Here is a 16,057-nt window from a genome sequence, read left to right as displayed (position 1 = left end):
GATTACATAAAAACTGTTGGTTAATTTTTCCTTCTGTGGAGTTACTTGAGGTAACTCAGTTTTCATCATCTACTGTATTGAACAATTTGAATATTTTATCATGAGCATGAGCTTTCTTTGTAATAATATCAGTTCTTCAAAGAACTACATAGTAACAGCTAAAATTCTAAAATTTCAAATGTATAAGGATATGAATGCAAATCCTCTAGAATGTCTCTGTCTTCTAAGAATCTTTGAAAAGCTAATTTCAAAATAAGCCTTCCATTCCAGAACTCCAAGAAAATCAAAACAGTATCTGTACTGTATCTTGATTCATTTGTCCTGGTGCTACACTTCAGGAACATATACAGTATGGAGACTCATCCCATCAACTTCACTTTGTAACACCTTAGACATCTTCACCCTGTTTGTAGTATCATAAAGTGGATTGTTCTTCTCTGTGTAGCTGGCATAGGGCTGCATTTCATCCTAAGAAATAACCCAAAGTTAAAATCAATTCAAAAAAGCCAGAAATCAGTAACCACCTATGTTTTTCTAACAAGGGCCCACAGCTTTAGTATCTACCAATAGTAGTCTCTGGGCTTACATGAACATAAGAGCAAGACTTTTCTAATATTTTATCAAAAAATTATTGATTATTTAAGTCTCAGTGTGACATGATAGCAGTTGTCTGAAAGTAGGAGTGGAGAAGAATGGAGTGATATGAGAAGTATTTCAGAGGAGAGTGTCAAAGACTTAGTAAGCTATTGGCTATAAGAGATTATAGAGCTGGATAGGTTTTAAGCTTGGGTAAGAGAGAAATGATGATGGTATTGAAAAAAGGAAGTCAAGAATTAGAGCTGGTTTAATGGGAGAGGAAGTACCAATTCAACTTCTCCAAAGATTACAGCCCAAATGAGGCAAACATTATGTCTTTTGTAGGATGCAGTTCTTGAAATAAAAATATGGATTTGGAGTGTATATAAATAGTACTTGGTGGATAATTAACAGAATAAGTACACCTGACAGCACTGTAAAGTTAGAATTTTTGCTTTTCAACTAAAATACTAATAATGATGCAAATTACAAGTTATGTGACTAGATTTTCAGACTACATAGCTTAAAAGTTTATAAATATTCTTTTTAATCTTACCTCCTCAAAAACTGAAGTATGTTCTGTTTTTTTCAATTTTCTGCAAAAATAAAAATTAGCTGGAGTGAATGTCAAAACATTATTTTTCAGATTGAAAATGGAAAAACAAAACAGTATGCTATTGACAATTGTGGTTCATTTTGATAGAAGCCTTAATAAATCAGAAATGAACTACCAGAAATGAATGAAGAATGCTGCTTGTAAGTTAATTCGTCCAAATAAGATAATTCTGGATTTTGGAAAAGGAAGTGAAATTATGCAAAGAAGTTTGATGTAATAGAATATATGTGACACCTCATATTTGGTGTATGAAATGAATCACTGTAATTCTTTTCTCAAATAGAAAATAGCATGCACTGTCTCTCCCAAGATCCTGCCCCAAGTGGGCTATGCTTGCATGTCTAATTCACTATGCTTGCATGTCTAAGTAACCTAGAAAAATCCCCCTTGTCATTAGTGTAGTCCAAGTCTGTTATTTTCAGGACACACTTATGAGAGAACTGAGGTTAACATCTTTTTTTTAATTTTTATTTTATATTGGACTATAGTTGATTTACAATGTTGTGTTAGTTTAAGGTGTACAGCAAAGTGATTCAGTTATACATATACATATATCGATTCTTTTTTACATTCTTTTCCCATTTAGGTTATTACAGAATATTGAGCAGAGTTCCTTTTTTACCCAGTCAATTCCATTTTTTGACTCTTTTCTAATCCAATAAAGCAGGAGAAGAGAAAGCATCAGTCAGTACCTGCAGCCACTGATTTTCAAAAGCCAAATGGATCCAACGATGACCAAGATAATAAAAATAGGGGGAACGATACGTAAAATTCTTAAGGGTGCTGATGTTTTGGCATCTGTAAATGTAGACACAAAAATGTATGATTTACTATTATTCAGCAGTAGAAAGAAATGAGCTATCAAGCCATGAAATCATGGAGGAAAATTAAAAGCATATTACTAAGTGAAAGGAACCAATCTGAAAAGGCTAAATACTGTATGATTCCAACCATATGACATCTGGAAAATACAAAACTATGGAGTAAAAAGATCAGGGGTTGTTAGAAGTTAAGGTGGAAGGAGGGATAAATAGGTGGAACATAGAGGACTTTTATGGCAGTGAAACTACACTATATGATACTATAACGGTGAATACATGGCATTTATACATTTGTCAGAACTCATAGAATGTGCACCTAGAATGAACCCTAATGTGAACTATGGACTTTGAGTGATAATGATGTGTTAAGGTAGGGTCATTCATTATAACAAAGGTACAACTGCGGAGCGGGGAATTTAGATAGACAGGGAGACCATGCATGTGTAGGGTCAAGGGTTATATGGGAGCTCTGTACTTTCCACTCAATACTCCGTCATCATAAAACTGCTCTAAAAAATAAAGTCTGTTTAAAAACTATATATATAGCATGGTTCAAGAATGTCTCACAATACATGAAATTCATTTCTGTGATTTTATTTGAAAAACTTTTGATCCATTTATAGTTCAAATAATTGTTATAATTAAATTGCTTTATCATTTCAGACTCTTAAGTTTTCAACAAGACATCATCTTGTATCAGTATTTTGTTGCTTTAAGGATTCATTTGGTGAATTCCTGTAAGAGAGATGTGAAATTTAGACCTCTCTGTTATAGTAATAGAGTGTTTCTCATCTCCAACATTCAGAAATAAATAGAGTTGTAAGGAAACTATTTGGATAAATAACCCTAATTCTGAAGTCACCTTTCTTCCAGGGCATTGAAACTGAAATGAATGCATGGCAGCAACTTTAAACTATTCACTGACTGCTGGCAGCAATACAAAGTTCAATCTGATAGGAGGACAAGTCGACCAAGGAATTGCCAGCTCTGAGAGGTTTTGAGACTGTGCTCCTGGTGTTTCGTGAACGCGGCTGGGGCAGCAGAGGAAGGTAAGTGGAGGCCGCATCCAGTCCCTCCACCTTCCTTCAATACTTTGTTTTTAAACATTGGATTTTTATTTGAAAAAGAAGTTTAGTTTTGCATTTTAAAATGACCACATTGTTTTGAAACCCTCTCTTTCAAACTAATGGGCTCTCTTTTATTGGAAGTGCACTAGCACCAGGTGAAGGTCCACCCTGCGAGGAAGACATATCTGCACTGGGTGAGAGTGGACTAGAGAGTCCCTCCAGTTCTGAGATTCTATAAATATGACATCATATTGTAATACTGGGTGGTTGGACTTCATACATAACCAGTGGCAATTACTCTTCTCAGTAAATACTGCTGAACTATTAATATATATATAAAACTTTAAGAATAGATATTAGAAAATTGTGGTTTAAACCCATGTGTTTTCCTCTTCTCCTTTCTTAACACTTACTAAAATATCAGCAGAGAATTTTTTAAAGTATAGACTGGCAAAGACAAAGAGAACATGGATGAAGACAAGAGCAGATGAAAGATTTCAACTTGTTTTTAGGGTGAGAACTGAACAGAAGAATGGCCAATAATTCAGAGTGAAATAAGTATAAACCTTAGTGAACTCCAGGAAGACTCTAGAGTAGGAAAGACCAAATATAGAGAAGGGGGAATGTAGGGAGTGAAGCGTGGAGCTAAAGTTGGAAGCTTCCTTGAAGGTCTGTATTAAGAACAGATGGGCTGCCAAGTCTCCTCCCAGCCCGTGCAACCACGTTATCACACCTTCCCCAACCAGCAGAAAACAGGAAGTGTGACCCAAAGAAGATGAACTGGAGAAACTCCAGAGTGTCAAGGATCCAGACATAATGGAGGGTGAAGATGAAGTGTCATTAAAAGAAAGTTGAGTTCTCAACAGTCATACACACACACACACACACACACACACACACACACACACACTCCCCTCTCCTCCCTGCTCCCAGAACACTGATAGTCAGGATTATCCCTCCCAGGCAAGAGACTGGAGAGTTATTTTTTGCAGAGTCTGAATAGCCTCAGAGAAAAGACCTTCAGGTACATAAGGAAATAAGGAATCCCCAATTTTAAAACAATCATCTGTTTTCACCCTATGGAAACCTACTAGCTAACAAACCCACTCACAGATAATATAGGTTCCAATCAGCTCCTTAGTGTTCACTTTTAAGTGAATGGATAGCCAAGGAGTTAAGGAAAGCCTTGTATGTGGAAGAAAGATTAAAACAAACAAATGTCAGGAAGGCAGAGGGAACTCAGATTACACAGACGTGGCATCAACCAGAGGACTGAGGGAAAGAGAACATCCAGGACAATAGCTGTGCAGCATGTCTCGTGACCAACCAGGCCAGATTAGAACAAGAGCGTGTAAAAACTCAAGAAAGAATGTCTTCAAGGAAAAAAAAATGGAACTGACATTACCTAACAAATCTGACCATGTGGAAAGCAGTATTAAGAGGCGTTTTCTAGGGTTTTGTTTTGTTTTGTTTTTAGTGTTAGTGATAATTAATAATAGGTACATGCATTATTAAGGAAATGAAAAAGGAAAGCAATTAAGGCCAGGAAAAACAAAAAGTTATTCAAAAATGAAAGTATGAGTTTATTTCTTGATTCAGAGCTTAACAAAACATACATGTTCAAAATAATGTAAACACTGGCTATTTAATTTAACCAAAAATTGCTATTTTACTACATATGAATGGTGAGGGAAGAGAAGGTAAAGTTAAATCCTCATCTACCATAAGAGGAAGTGGGTACACTAGGTTTAAATTTGTTATATTAAGAAATAGCAGCACAACCATGTTGTTTATAAAAACTGAGTCAATTACTAGAAGAAACACTTGAAGATCTGGAAGTACTTGTCTCTAGAGAGTTGTGTAAGAATGGAGAGGTGGGGTTGGAGAGGCAGAGAGATGGCTAACGTTTTTCATGGTAGCCCTATAGAACAACATAGACTTTAAACTATATGAGTTATGTTGATTTGAATAATATTTTTTATAACAAGAAATAAGAGTAGATGGGAGCAGAGAGTAGAGAAACTGAACTGTAATGAACTGAATCATAGATACTATTATAAGACATTAAAGAAATTTCACTGGAAGACCCTGGAGGAGAGAATTCTACCAGACTGAAAATTCATGAAGATAATTTATGAGCAACGTTATTCTTCTAATAAAATAATAATTATTTGTTTAAAATTACCCATTATCTGTCTATTAAAATCATAAATATTTATGTAAAAGTACACTACACAAGCCAATTTAGCAGTACAGAAGAGAACATTAAAAGAAGAATAAATTGGGAAGTTCACTAGTGGCCTAGTGGTTAGGATTCGGGCTTTCACTACCATGGCCCAGTTCGAATCCCTGGTCCCAGAACTGAGATCCTGGAAGCTGTGCAGCATGGCCGGAAAAAAAAAAAAAAGAAGTAGAATAAACTGCATTTGATAATATGGCTTTTTACAATAAATTTTTGTATTATTCTTCCAGGCAATCTCTTTACTTTGAGGAGGAAAGGGAGATAAAGTGGAGGGTGGAAAGGACATCCTTGAATGAAATTCCTCTGCACACTCCTTTTTTCTTCTTAAGGTAACTCTTCTGAAAGAATGGAAAAATCAAAAACAAAACTAGAATAATTACTAACCTTGATCCAGCTCCATGGACAGACTCTTGTTGCCAGTCAAGTGGGAGACAGAGCAGGACACATTAAGTACATGGCGGCCCTCCCAGTAGCATGTACTCTGGATGGTCACTGTGTCGTTGCCCCAATGATGTTTTTGCTCAGTGACACAATCTCCCTCTGGGGTCCAGGAGATCTGTGCAGCTGGCTTCCCTGCAACTGCCTTGCACACTGCAGTTCCATTCTCAGTTTGAACCAGGGTCACCTCAGGGGGCACTGCAGAAATGTAGGGGAAGTGCTTCAGTCTTAACACATGGGACATGGAATTCGGAGATTTGTTTCAGCCCAAAATCTGGTTATCTGAAACACCACAATATATGATGTTCCTTACCTAACACTTGGAGGTGATATCCACGATGGAAATTCCCATTAGGTGTTACCATTTGACACCTGTAATACCCATCATGACTGATGGCCACTGGATCAATCTGAAGGGCAGGATTCTCGTCAAGTCTGGAGGCCCAGGTTATTCTCTCGTCGGTACAGTTTCTTCCCTTGGTCTCATTTGTATCACCCCTGAAGGCTCTGAAGCAGGGCAACTTGTCTCTGAGGACTATTTCCCATGTTGTTAGCAGTATACTTGTACACAGCACAAGAGGGCAAGAGAGCACAGCCTTTGTACCCACTGGTACTGATAGTGAAGTGTTAACTGTACACACACACACACAGACACACATGCACAAATACAGAGAATAATAAGAGAAAAGCTTGATAAAGAATTTCAGTGTTAAAATTTATTCACAGCATATTACATGAAATTGTACTTGAACATTACTTAGCGAGGTCTTATTCCAGAAATATTAGACTTACGTAAGAAATTAACATTCATGAAGTATACATAAAGTATTAAACCCATCCAAAGATTAACCAACTTCCTCCAGGATTATGCATCATTAGGAAAACAACATGAATTATATATGTGACAAAATTGTTAAAAGTGTTATGAAATTAATTCAGGAGATTTGATCTATAAGACAAACAGATGAGAATGCAGAATCTAAGTTAAAAGACAAAGGCAGTTTTCTAAATCTAATCTTTTGGCTTCAGAGACTATTAGATTTATCATACAACTCATGCTCCTCAGGGGGAAAAAAAATGGAATAATTAGTGATGTGGTTTTCTCCTCCTAAGTTTTGATGAAAGTGAAAAATCAGTAACATCAGAAGTAAACACCTATCCTTAAGGGTGGCAATTCAGACAAACATAAATGTGGAAAGATACGGTACTTTCATTAAAAATAGCTAAGATGGCAATCAGGCTGAACAAGGTGGAAATTATTTTGTTTAATTTTTATTCAGTGAATCACAAAATCAGTTAAATCAGCAGATTTTATTTATTTATTTATGTAAAGAATAAAAATTTCCTTTATTCTTCCTAACACCTCAGATGTACTTCCTAAGTCTACAAAACAACGAGAAGCACGTGCTCTGTCTTTCAGATGTAAATATGCACACTTAAGTATGTATTTACATACAAACATGCATATTTTAATACATATATATATAAATTGAGATGTATATTGCATATCATACTGTGTATATTGTCCTAAGTCTTTTTCTTTTTTGTTGATATATAATAGACCTATCACCATATCAGTATATTTACATCGATCTCACTCTTTTTTTTATTAATTAATTTTTATTGGAGTGTAGTTGCTTTACAATGCTGTGTTAGGAAAACTGGACAGCTACATGTACAAGAATGAAATTAGAACACTCCCTAACACCATACACAAAAATAAACTCAAAGTGGATTAAAGACCTAAATGTAAGGCCAGACACTATCAAACTCTTAGAGGAAAACATACGAAGAACACTCTTTGCATAAATCGCAGCAAGATCTTTTTTGATCCACCTTCTAGGGTAGTGGAAATAAAAACAAAAATAAACCAGTGCGACCTAATTAAACTTAAAAGCTTTTGCACCACAAAGGAAACCATAAACAAGACAAATAAACGACCCTCAGAATGGGAGAAAATATTTGCAAATGAAGCAACTGACAAAGGATTAATCTCCAAACATACAAGAAGCTCATGCAGCTCAACATCAAAAAAAACAAACAACCCAATCCAAAAATGGGCAGAAGACCTGAACAGATATTTCTTCAAAGAAGACGTACAGATGGCCGACAAACACATGAAAAGATACTCAACATCTCTAATTATTAGAGAAATGCAAATCAAAACTACAATGAGGTATCACCTCACACCGGTCAGAATGCCCATCATCAAAAAATCTACAAACAGTAAATGGTGGAGAGGGTGTGGAGACAAGAGAACCCTCTTACACTGTTGGTGGGAATGAAAATTGATACAGCCACTATGGAAAATAATATGGAGCTTCCTTAAAAAACTAAAAATACGGCTCCCCTGGTGGCGCAGTGGTTGAGAGTCCGCCTGCCGATGCAGGGGACACGGGTTCGTGCCCCGGTCCGGGAGGATCTCACGTGCCGCAGAGCGGCTGGGCCCGTGAGCCATGGCCGCTGAGCCTGCGCGTCCGGAGCCTGTGCTCCGCAACGGGAGAGGCCACAGCAGTGAGATGCCCGCGTACCGCAAAAAAAAAAAAAAAAAAAAAAAAAAAAAAAAACTAAAAATAGAGCTACCATATGACCCAGCAATCCCACTACTGAGCATATAGCCAGAGAAAACCATAATTCAAAAAGACACATGCACCCCAATGTTCATAGCAGCACTATTTACAATAGCCAGGACATGGAAGCAACCTAAATGTCCATAAACAGAGGAATGGATAAAGAAGATGTGGTACATATATACAATTGATATTACTCAGCCATAAAAAGGAACGAAATTGGGTCATTTGTGGAGGTGTGGGTGGACCTAGAGACTGTCATACAGAGTGAAGTAAGTCAGAAAGAGAAAAATAAATATCATATATTAATTCATATATGTGGAATCTAGAAAAGTGGTATAGATGACCTTATTTGCAAAGCAGAAAGAGAGATACAGACGTAGAGAACAAATGTATGGATACCAAGGGGGAAAGGGGTGGGGTGGGAGGAATTGGGAGATTGGGCTTGACACATATATACTATCGATACCATGTATAAAATAGACAGCTGATGGGAACATATTGTAAAGCACAGGGAACTCTACTTAGTGCACTGTGGTGTCCTAAATGGGAGGGAAATCCAAAAGGGAGGGGATATATGTATATGTCTGGCTGATTCATTTTGATGTACAGTAGAAGCTAACACAACATTGTAAAGCAACTATACTCCAATAAAAATTAACTAATAAATAAACAAACAGATTTTTAAATAATCTGTAATTTCTTTAGTTCAACCACCTCACAAAAATGAAAAATGATGATGCCAAGTGGTAAGAGATGCTTAGAAGTATTCTTCTAGAAAAAAAGTACTATAGTATATAAATACAAATCAATGCAAAAACAAGGATTAGTTTCCTCTGTAAATTTTCTATAAAAAGGATTTTATTGCAAGCATGTAATAGTATCAAATATGGCCTTTCAATGAGTTCCCCTTCCTTCCTATTCATTCACACATATACTCCCTGACAGTTTGCTGTGAACCTTGCTCACAGATTTTGTTTCCATACATTCAATAACATTATCAGGATTAAATATAGCATTGACCTATTTTTCCATATTTTAAAGTACAAATTAAGACCGGCAAGCCTCTCCTAATGTAGAAGCTCACGCTTTCGCATAAGTTGACATGTGTACCTGACAGAAAGGGGTTTGCTGACAGGTGATTAGGTGTATCTGTCACAAGTCACCTGTAACGAAGGAGAGTGTCATTGATTTCATCAGTTTAACATAAACAGAACCAGCTGTGGTATGGCAAAATTTTTACGTGGATGAAGCTTATTTTTTCTAAACTTTGCATTTAATATTTCTCCTATCCTCTTTTGGTGTCATCTGCCCCCTCTGTGATGTACTCAAGCCTTTGCATTTCATGGCCAAATAAAGATCATATTACTAGATGAAGAGGGAGGATTTTAATGCCGATCTAAGAGGGCAGGTAAATCCATGCTCTTTCCATCACTCCAAGTGGCATCCCCTCATAGCAAGAAACTCCAATTTGGCAAAGGCTTGGAGAGAAGCAAGAACATGGCTTGTTAGAGAACTGCTAGAGGTTGGGTGTGGGAAGCATATATGTGCATAAGGGAATCGGGATTAAGATAAAACCAGAAAAATAAGAGACTGGCGAGATAGCAAGTTGTGAATGTCCTGTTGTTCTTGGGATTTGGAAGTTTAGCTTATAAGCAGTATAAGGCTTTAATATTTAACCTCAATATCTGACTCATTTTTGTAAAATAAAGTTCTTGCTAATCAAATAAACATGTATTTGAACAGGGGCACAGTATCCGAAGAAGTAACTCTAATGGTGAGGATTCCAAGCACTGCAGATATTCTGTTCTTTCACCTTCCTCCATTCTATAAACTTCAGTCAATCACCCTACACCTATAATGATAGTTCTTATGTTATTGTTATTTTTTCACCCTTTCTTCATCCTCTTCTTTCCTTTTTCATACCTGTTGTGATAAGTTACACAATGGCCAATACCTCTACAACACTCAGTGGGTTTGGCACCTGTCTGACAGATATATTCTCCATATGCTCCTGTGATCAGCTAGGGTGATTTCACTTCTTGCTTCACTGAGAAGATAGTAGATTCTCATCTCTGCTCCCAAACCAGCAGTCACATCCCATCTTTTCTGCATCCTTTGCCTACAGATATCTTCCAGTCTCATCCAGCCTTATGCACACTGACAAATTCTTATTGGCTTTGGGGCATTTCCTTTCTTTTCTCACAACCACAACCTAGATTAAGTCCTCGTTGCCATGTACCTGGATTGCTGCAAAGGCCTCCTAACTTCTGTCTCTGTCTCAAAACCCTTCTCCTTTCAGTTCATACCTTACACTGCAGCCAGTACATCATTCTGTAACACAGATGTGATTCCCTCAACTCTAAAACCCTCCAGAGATCTCTCACTGCCTGAAGAATAAGTTCAAATGTCTTCGTATTGGCTTTGAAAGCCCTCTTTTTCACATTGACTCACTTTGCAATCTTATCACCCACTACATTCCCCCAAACTGCAGAAAAAAACACCAAGCACAATTCCATTTCTGTGTCATTTCTCACATCGTTTTCACTCTCTAAGGTGCCCTACACGATGCTCTTTTTCTATTAAAGTACTCTACCTTTAAGACCTGATTCACATGCTACCTCATCTGTGAGGCCTTCTCTAAGCCTTGGTGCTTAATCAGCCCCTCTGTACATTCCTGGTACACTTGATGTGAGTGCTTCCCTCTTCTGCCTGTGTGATAACTGTGCTCCTGTCAGGGTTCCCCCACAAAACTGAGCTCCCTGGGGGCTCTATGATAGTCTTGCTCATCTTTATGTTCCCCACAAAGCCCAGCACAGTGCCTGATAGAGAAAGCTCCACAGTCTTCCAGTGGAATGGAGCTGTTTTAGGGGAAGATGGGTGAGGTCGTTCAGGTCCCTCATCCCACAGCATTCAGATCACCATATTCTTCAACTGGGCACAAGGCTGGACTTGGTCCAGACCATCGACTATGTTTCTAAGGAAGCTCAACATTCCATGCTTCAGTACTGGCCTCAAAAACAAACAAACAAACAAAAACCAAAAACAGCATACTACCTTCTGCAGGAGGTGTTACAGTGCTCTGCTTTCTGGCCAGGGACGAAGTAATTGTTGAAGCTAGAAAATATTCAGAGGAAAGTAGGTGATATCAATTTTAGATATTTAAATGGAGTGAAAACCATTATTTCTCCACAAGAGCTTGTATACAACATGCTAGAAAATCAACGAACCGTAACTAAAATTACACAAAAATCCTTGAAAAAGAGAAATTAGAAGCTGTTCCATCACTATATGGAAAAAAACGTGAACATTTGAAAATTACATTTATAAGCTGTTAATCAATGATGCCCCATTTATGTGACACCTCATTTTATACGTAAAACTATTCTGTACAAGGTAACGCAGCCTCCACCCATTCCGTAGTCATAATGGATTCGTCCATCATGGGCACCTCACATGAGCTGGGCTGATGATAGTCCTTCTTCCAGATGCCACACCCTGATTAAAATTGTCTGGTCCAGTGGTAGGCACCTCACCCAGCAGGACAAATCAGAATACTTTCTCAAGAATTTTGAAACCAGAATTGAGAAGAATAGTTCATCCGTCTTTCTCCCCCATTTTTCTACCGTGACAGTTACTTTTATGTGACAACTTGGCTAGGACACAGTACCCAGGTACCTGGTCAAACATTATTTGAGATTTTTCTGTGAAGGTACTTTCTATCGGTAGACTTTGAGTAAAGTAAATTACCCTCCATAATGTAGATGGGCCTTATCCAATCAGTTGAAGGTTTTCATAGAAAAAGACTAACCTTATGGGAAAGAGAATTCTGCCAGCAGTCTGCCTTCAGACTCAAACTGCAACTCTTCCCTGGGTCTCTAGCCTGCTGGCCTACCCTGCATATTTTGGACTTGCCAAGCCTCTGCAATCGTGTGAGCCGATTCCTTAAAGTAACACAACCTCTCTCTCTCTCTCTCTCTCTCTCTACCTCTATCTCTATCTCTATCTCTATCTCTATCTCTATCTCTATCTCTATCTCTATTTATCTCTCTCTGAATCTCTCTCTACAGGATGTATGCCCAACACACATGTACATCCTGTTCTGTTTCTCTCAGGAACCCTGACTAATACACCTACCTTGGGGTTAAAAAGTAAAACTATACATAAAAACCATACAAGCATCAAGCATTCTTCTATTAGAATTATCATTAAAAGGTGAGCATTACCCCAACTGTAATTGTCCTTGACCATCTGCTGCATTAATGAGTTGTTTGATGTAACAAGATCTTCCATTACAGCGCTTATGCATTCTGAAAAGGCATATGAAGTAAAGAGAGGAATATGCATTAGTATTTCTGACTCCTACCTAAAATCACATTTTTTCACATCCTTTGGGCTATTTTAGGGTTGCAGTTGCCAATAAATACATAAATTATGACAGGCAAGCAAAAGTCTCATAAAAAATTTGTCTCAGTTTGAACTTTTGAATTGATCTTCCTAGCTGTTTGGCATACCCCTACTTTCAGTCCAGAGTGCCCCTTACCACCCTCCTGTCTTTATATTCAAGTCAAAGTATTTCTTCTCCCAGGCTTATATGCATTTAATCTATCTCCAATTGTGAAAAAGTGTTTTACTATCTGGTACAGATTTTTCAGGCACCAGTGATGAGGTAGAAGAAGTTTAGAAGTGATGTGTTGGTTGGATGCTGGTATAGAGCAAAAAAAGGAGCTTCCTAAACATTGTTGAGATAACATCGTATAGACAGCTGTCTATTAAGTTCAAATTTTATAAGGCAAGCTCTAAGTGAGAATAAGCATTGTTAGGGTATCAACTCCTGGCAAATACTCACTAGGCATAGAGACATCAGAATAAACAATAGCTTCTTCCCTCCATGAGCCTAAGGTCCAGGCGAGAAATTAGCTATGTAAACAATAATAACATAAAGTTGTTGGTATGATGATAGCAGTATACATAATGTCCAGAAGATAAAAAGAAGAGATGTTTCATTCTAAGAGTGCAGTAGTAAGAGATTAGGAAAGACTCTACAATAGATAATATTTGAGCTGGATCTTAGAAGATCCGTTTTCCAGGAAGGTAGAAGGAAAAAGAAAATTGCACAAAGAATGACATTTAGAAGAAGGCATGAAGCCACGGGATTTTCAAAGAACTACACATTATGTATTATATTGCCATTATGTGAGAAAAACTGGATGTGTGATTAGAATTGAGGCTGGATATTGGCGGGCTCTAACTGTGGAAGACACAACATTCCTAAAAGTTTTCACAAGGAAATGATACACTTCTAATGCATCTAAGTGGATATATCTGTCCAGCAAAGAGAAACATTTTACAGTAAAATTCAGTGCACAGTGTTTTTCTGGAGAAATTTTGAATGCACTACTTCTCTTAGCTACCATTTTCTTTTACACAACATTGATAAATAATAATTTTTGAACGTTAGAAACAGATTTTTGGTAATTTGCACATGTTATTCATTTTAGTCTCTCCACATTGACAGGTATTATCATCCTCATTTTAGAGATGAAGAAATATAGATACACAGTGATGAAGCAATTTGGCCAAGGCCACCCAACTTTTAAGCTGCTCCAATTGCCCAATTATTTTCATGCGAGTAGTTCTTCCTGCAGTGAGTAGGAACCAAGGGTTGGATCCTAAGAAATACACAAGGATAAATACACTACCCAAATTAACCCAAATTGAGGGAGTTGGAGAAGGTAGTCCAAGCCATGTTTCTGTAGAAATACTGATAGACAACCGTCTGAAAGAGCACATTAAAAGGCAAGTCCATAAAATCAGGATTATAATGGCCCATGGATACAAGCATTATGAATGCTGGATATGAATGGGAATAGTTAAGCTAAGGAGGAAGATTTGAGACAATTGCCAAAATTCATGGGCCAAACCCACCACTCCCTCACAAGATTGTAAGCTCCAGGAGGGCAGGGATTTTCATCTATGTTGTTCATTCTTCATCCTCAGTGCTTAAAAGAGTGATTTGCGCAGCTCCCTGGCAGGTGGCTGGCTTAAGGTGGGTTAAAAATAAAGGTCAACAACCCTATAGCAAGCTGGACTAAAGATATGGACAGTTAGTTTACAGAAAAATAAGTATACATGTCTCTTAGTCATTTAGAAAGAAGCACAGCATCATTTATGGTAAAAGAAACACAAATTAAAACTATGCAGAAATGCCATTTCTCACCAATAAGATCGTCAAAACCCAAAAGTTTGACAACATACTCTGTTTGCACAACTGTAGAGAGATAGGCATGCCAATATACTGCTGGTGGGAATGTAAAATGTTACCGATTCGATAACGGAAAATATGACAGTAAATAGCAAAGTTACATATGCATTTTCCTTTGGATGCAGCCATATCACTTCTCAGAATCTATCCCAAAGATATGCAGGCAACAGTATGAAAAAATATATATACAGAAGACTCGTCATTGTAATAGCAAGACTTTTAGAAATAACCCAAATAGCCACCCATAAGGAACTAGTTGTCTAAATTATGGGACATCCACAAAATGAAGTATAATGAAACTCCTAAAAAGAATGAGAGATATCTTTATATTACTATTATGGAGTGATCTCCAGGGCATATTGTTAATGAAAGAAGAGAGACAGATAAAAGTGTATACAGTATCACATTTTGTGATATGCAGCTAAAGCAATGCTTACAGAAAAATTAATAGCTTTAAATATTAATTACAAAATAAGAAATATCTAAAATCCACTTAAAGAAGCTAAAAACAAAAGAGAAAGAAGAAAATAATAAAAAGAAGAGCAGAAATCAACAAAACAGAAAACAAGCAAAATCAAAAGCTGGTTCTTTGGGAGTTCCCTGGTGGTCCTGTGGTTAGGACTTGGTGCTTTCACAACCGGGAGCCGGATTCAGTCCGTGGTTGGGGAACTGAGATCCTGCAAGCCATGGCGTGACAAAAAAAAAAAAAAAAAAAAGCTGGTTCTTTGAAAAGTTCTTCAGTATTTATAAACCAATAGCCATATTTATCAAGAAAAAAACAGAACACAAATATCAGGAATGAAAGAAGGGACGTTAACATAGATACTACATTCATGAAAAGAATAACAAGTAAATATTAACTATGCTAATCAAATTCAGTAACAGATGAAATGGACAAATTCATTGAAAGACACAGCTTTCAAACCTCATTTGGGATTAAACTGATAATCTGAAGAACCTTATACTTATTAAAGAAATTAAATTTGTTGATAAAAATCTCCCCATCAGATTGGCTACACTGAAAAATTTAAGCAAACATTTAATAAAGAAGTAATACCAGTTCTACACACAAACCCTCTTCAGAAAACACACAAGGAGGGAACACTTCCCTACACATTTTATGAGTGTAGAATACACTGTTCACCAAAACCAGGCAAACACATTACAAATAAGAAGAACGATGGAGCAGTAACCCTTATAAACTTTAAGACACAAAAAATTTTCACAACGTATTAGCAAAGCAAATCTAGCACTTGTAATACAACATGATCATATAAGGTTTCTCTCAAGAATGCATGTTGATTGAATACTCAAAAATCAATGAAACTGACCACATTAACATAATAAGGGAGAAAAAACATGATCATTTCAGCAGATGTAGAAAAAGCGTTTGACAGAACTCACCACTCATTCATGATTTTTAAAACTCTAGGAATAGAAATAAACTTCCTCAAACAGTTAA

The 16,057-nt window shown here is 37.0% G+C and overlaps 1 protein-coding gene across 1 annotated transcript in view; it reads right to left on the bottom strand.

Moving 5' to 3' along the window:
• Window positions 1-327: 327 nt before the first annotated feature.
• Window positions 328-16,057, bottom strand: part of CD200R1 (CD200 receptor 1) — a 31,766-nt gene continuing 16,036 nt past the window's right edge. Inside the window, exons 2-8 of the mRNA XM_065876029.1 lie at window positions 12,557-12,640; window positions 11,388-11,447; window positions 6,074-6,391; window positions 5,707-5,958; window positions 1,885-1,990; window positions 1,133-1,172; window positions 328-468 (exon numbers count right to left, since the gene is read on the bottom strand). Of these exons, the coding sequence (XP_065732101.1) occupies window positions 328-468; window positions 1,133-1,172; window positions 1,885-1,990; window positions 5,707-5,958; window positions 6,074-6,391; window positions 11,388-11,447; window positions 12,557-12,640 (1,001 nt within the window). The remainder of the gene's footprint in view (window positions 469-1,132; window positions 1,173-1,884; window positions 1,991-5,706; window positions 5,959-6,073; window positions 6,392-11,387; window positions 11,448-12,556; window positions 12,641-16,057) is intronic.

The sequence above is a fragment of the Phocoena phocoena genome, chromosome 4, assembly GCF_963924675.1.
Source record: "Phocoena phocoena chromosome 4, mPhoPho1.1, whole genome shotgun sequence".
Taxonomy (NCBI): domain Eukaryota; kingdom Metazoa; phylum Chordata; class Mammalia; order Artiodactyla; family Phocoenidae; genus Phocoena; species Phocoena phocoena.
Note: the sequence above shows the minus strand (reverse complement) of the source record. Positions and strands in the feature narration are given on the sequence as shown.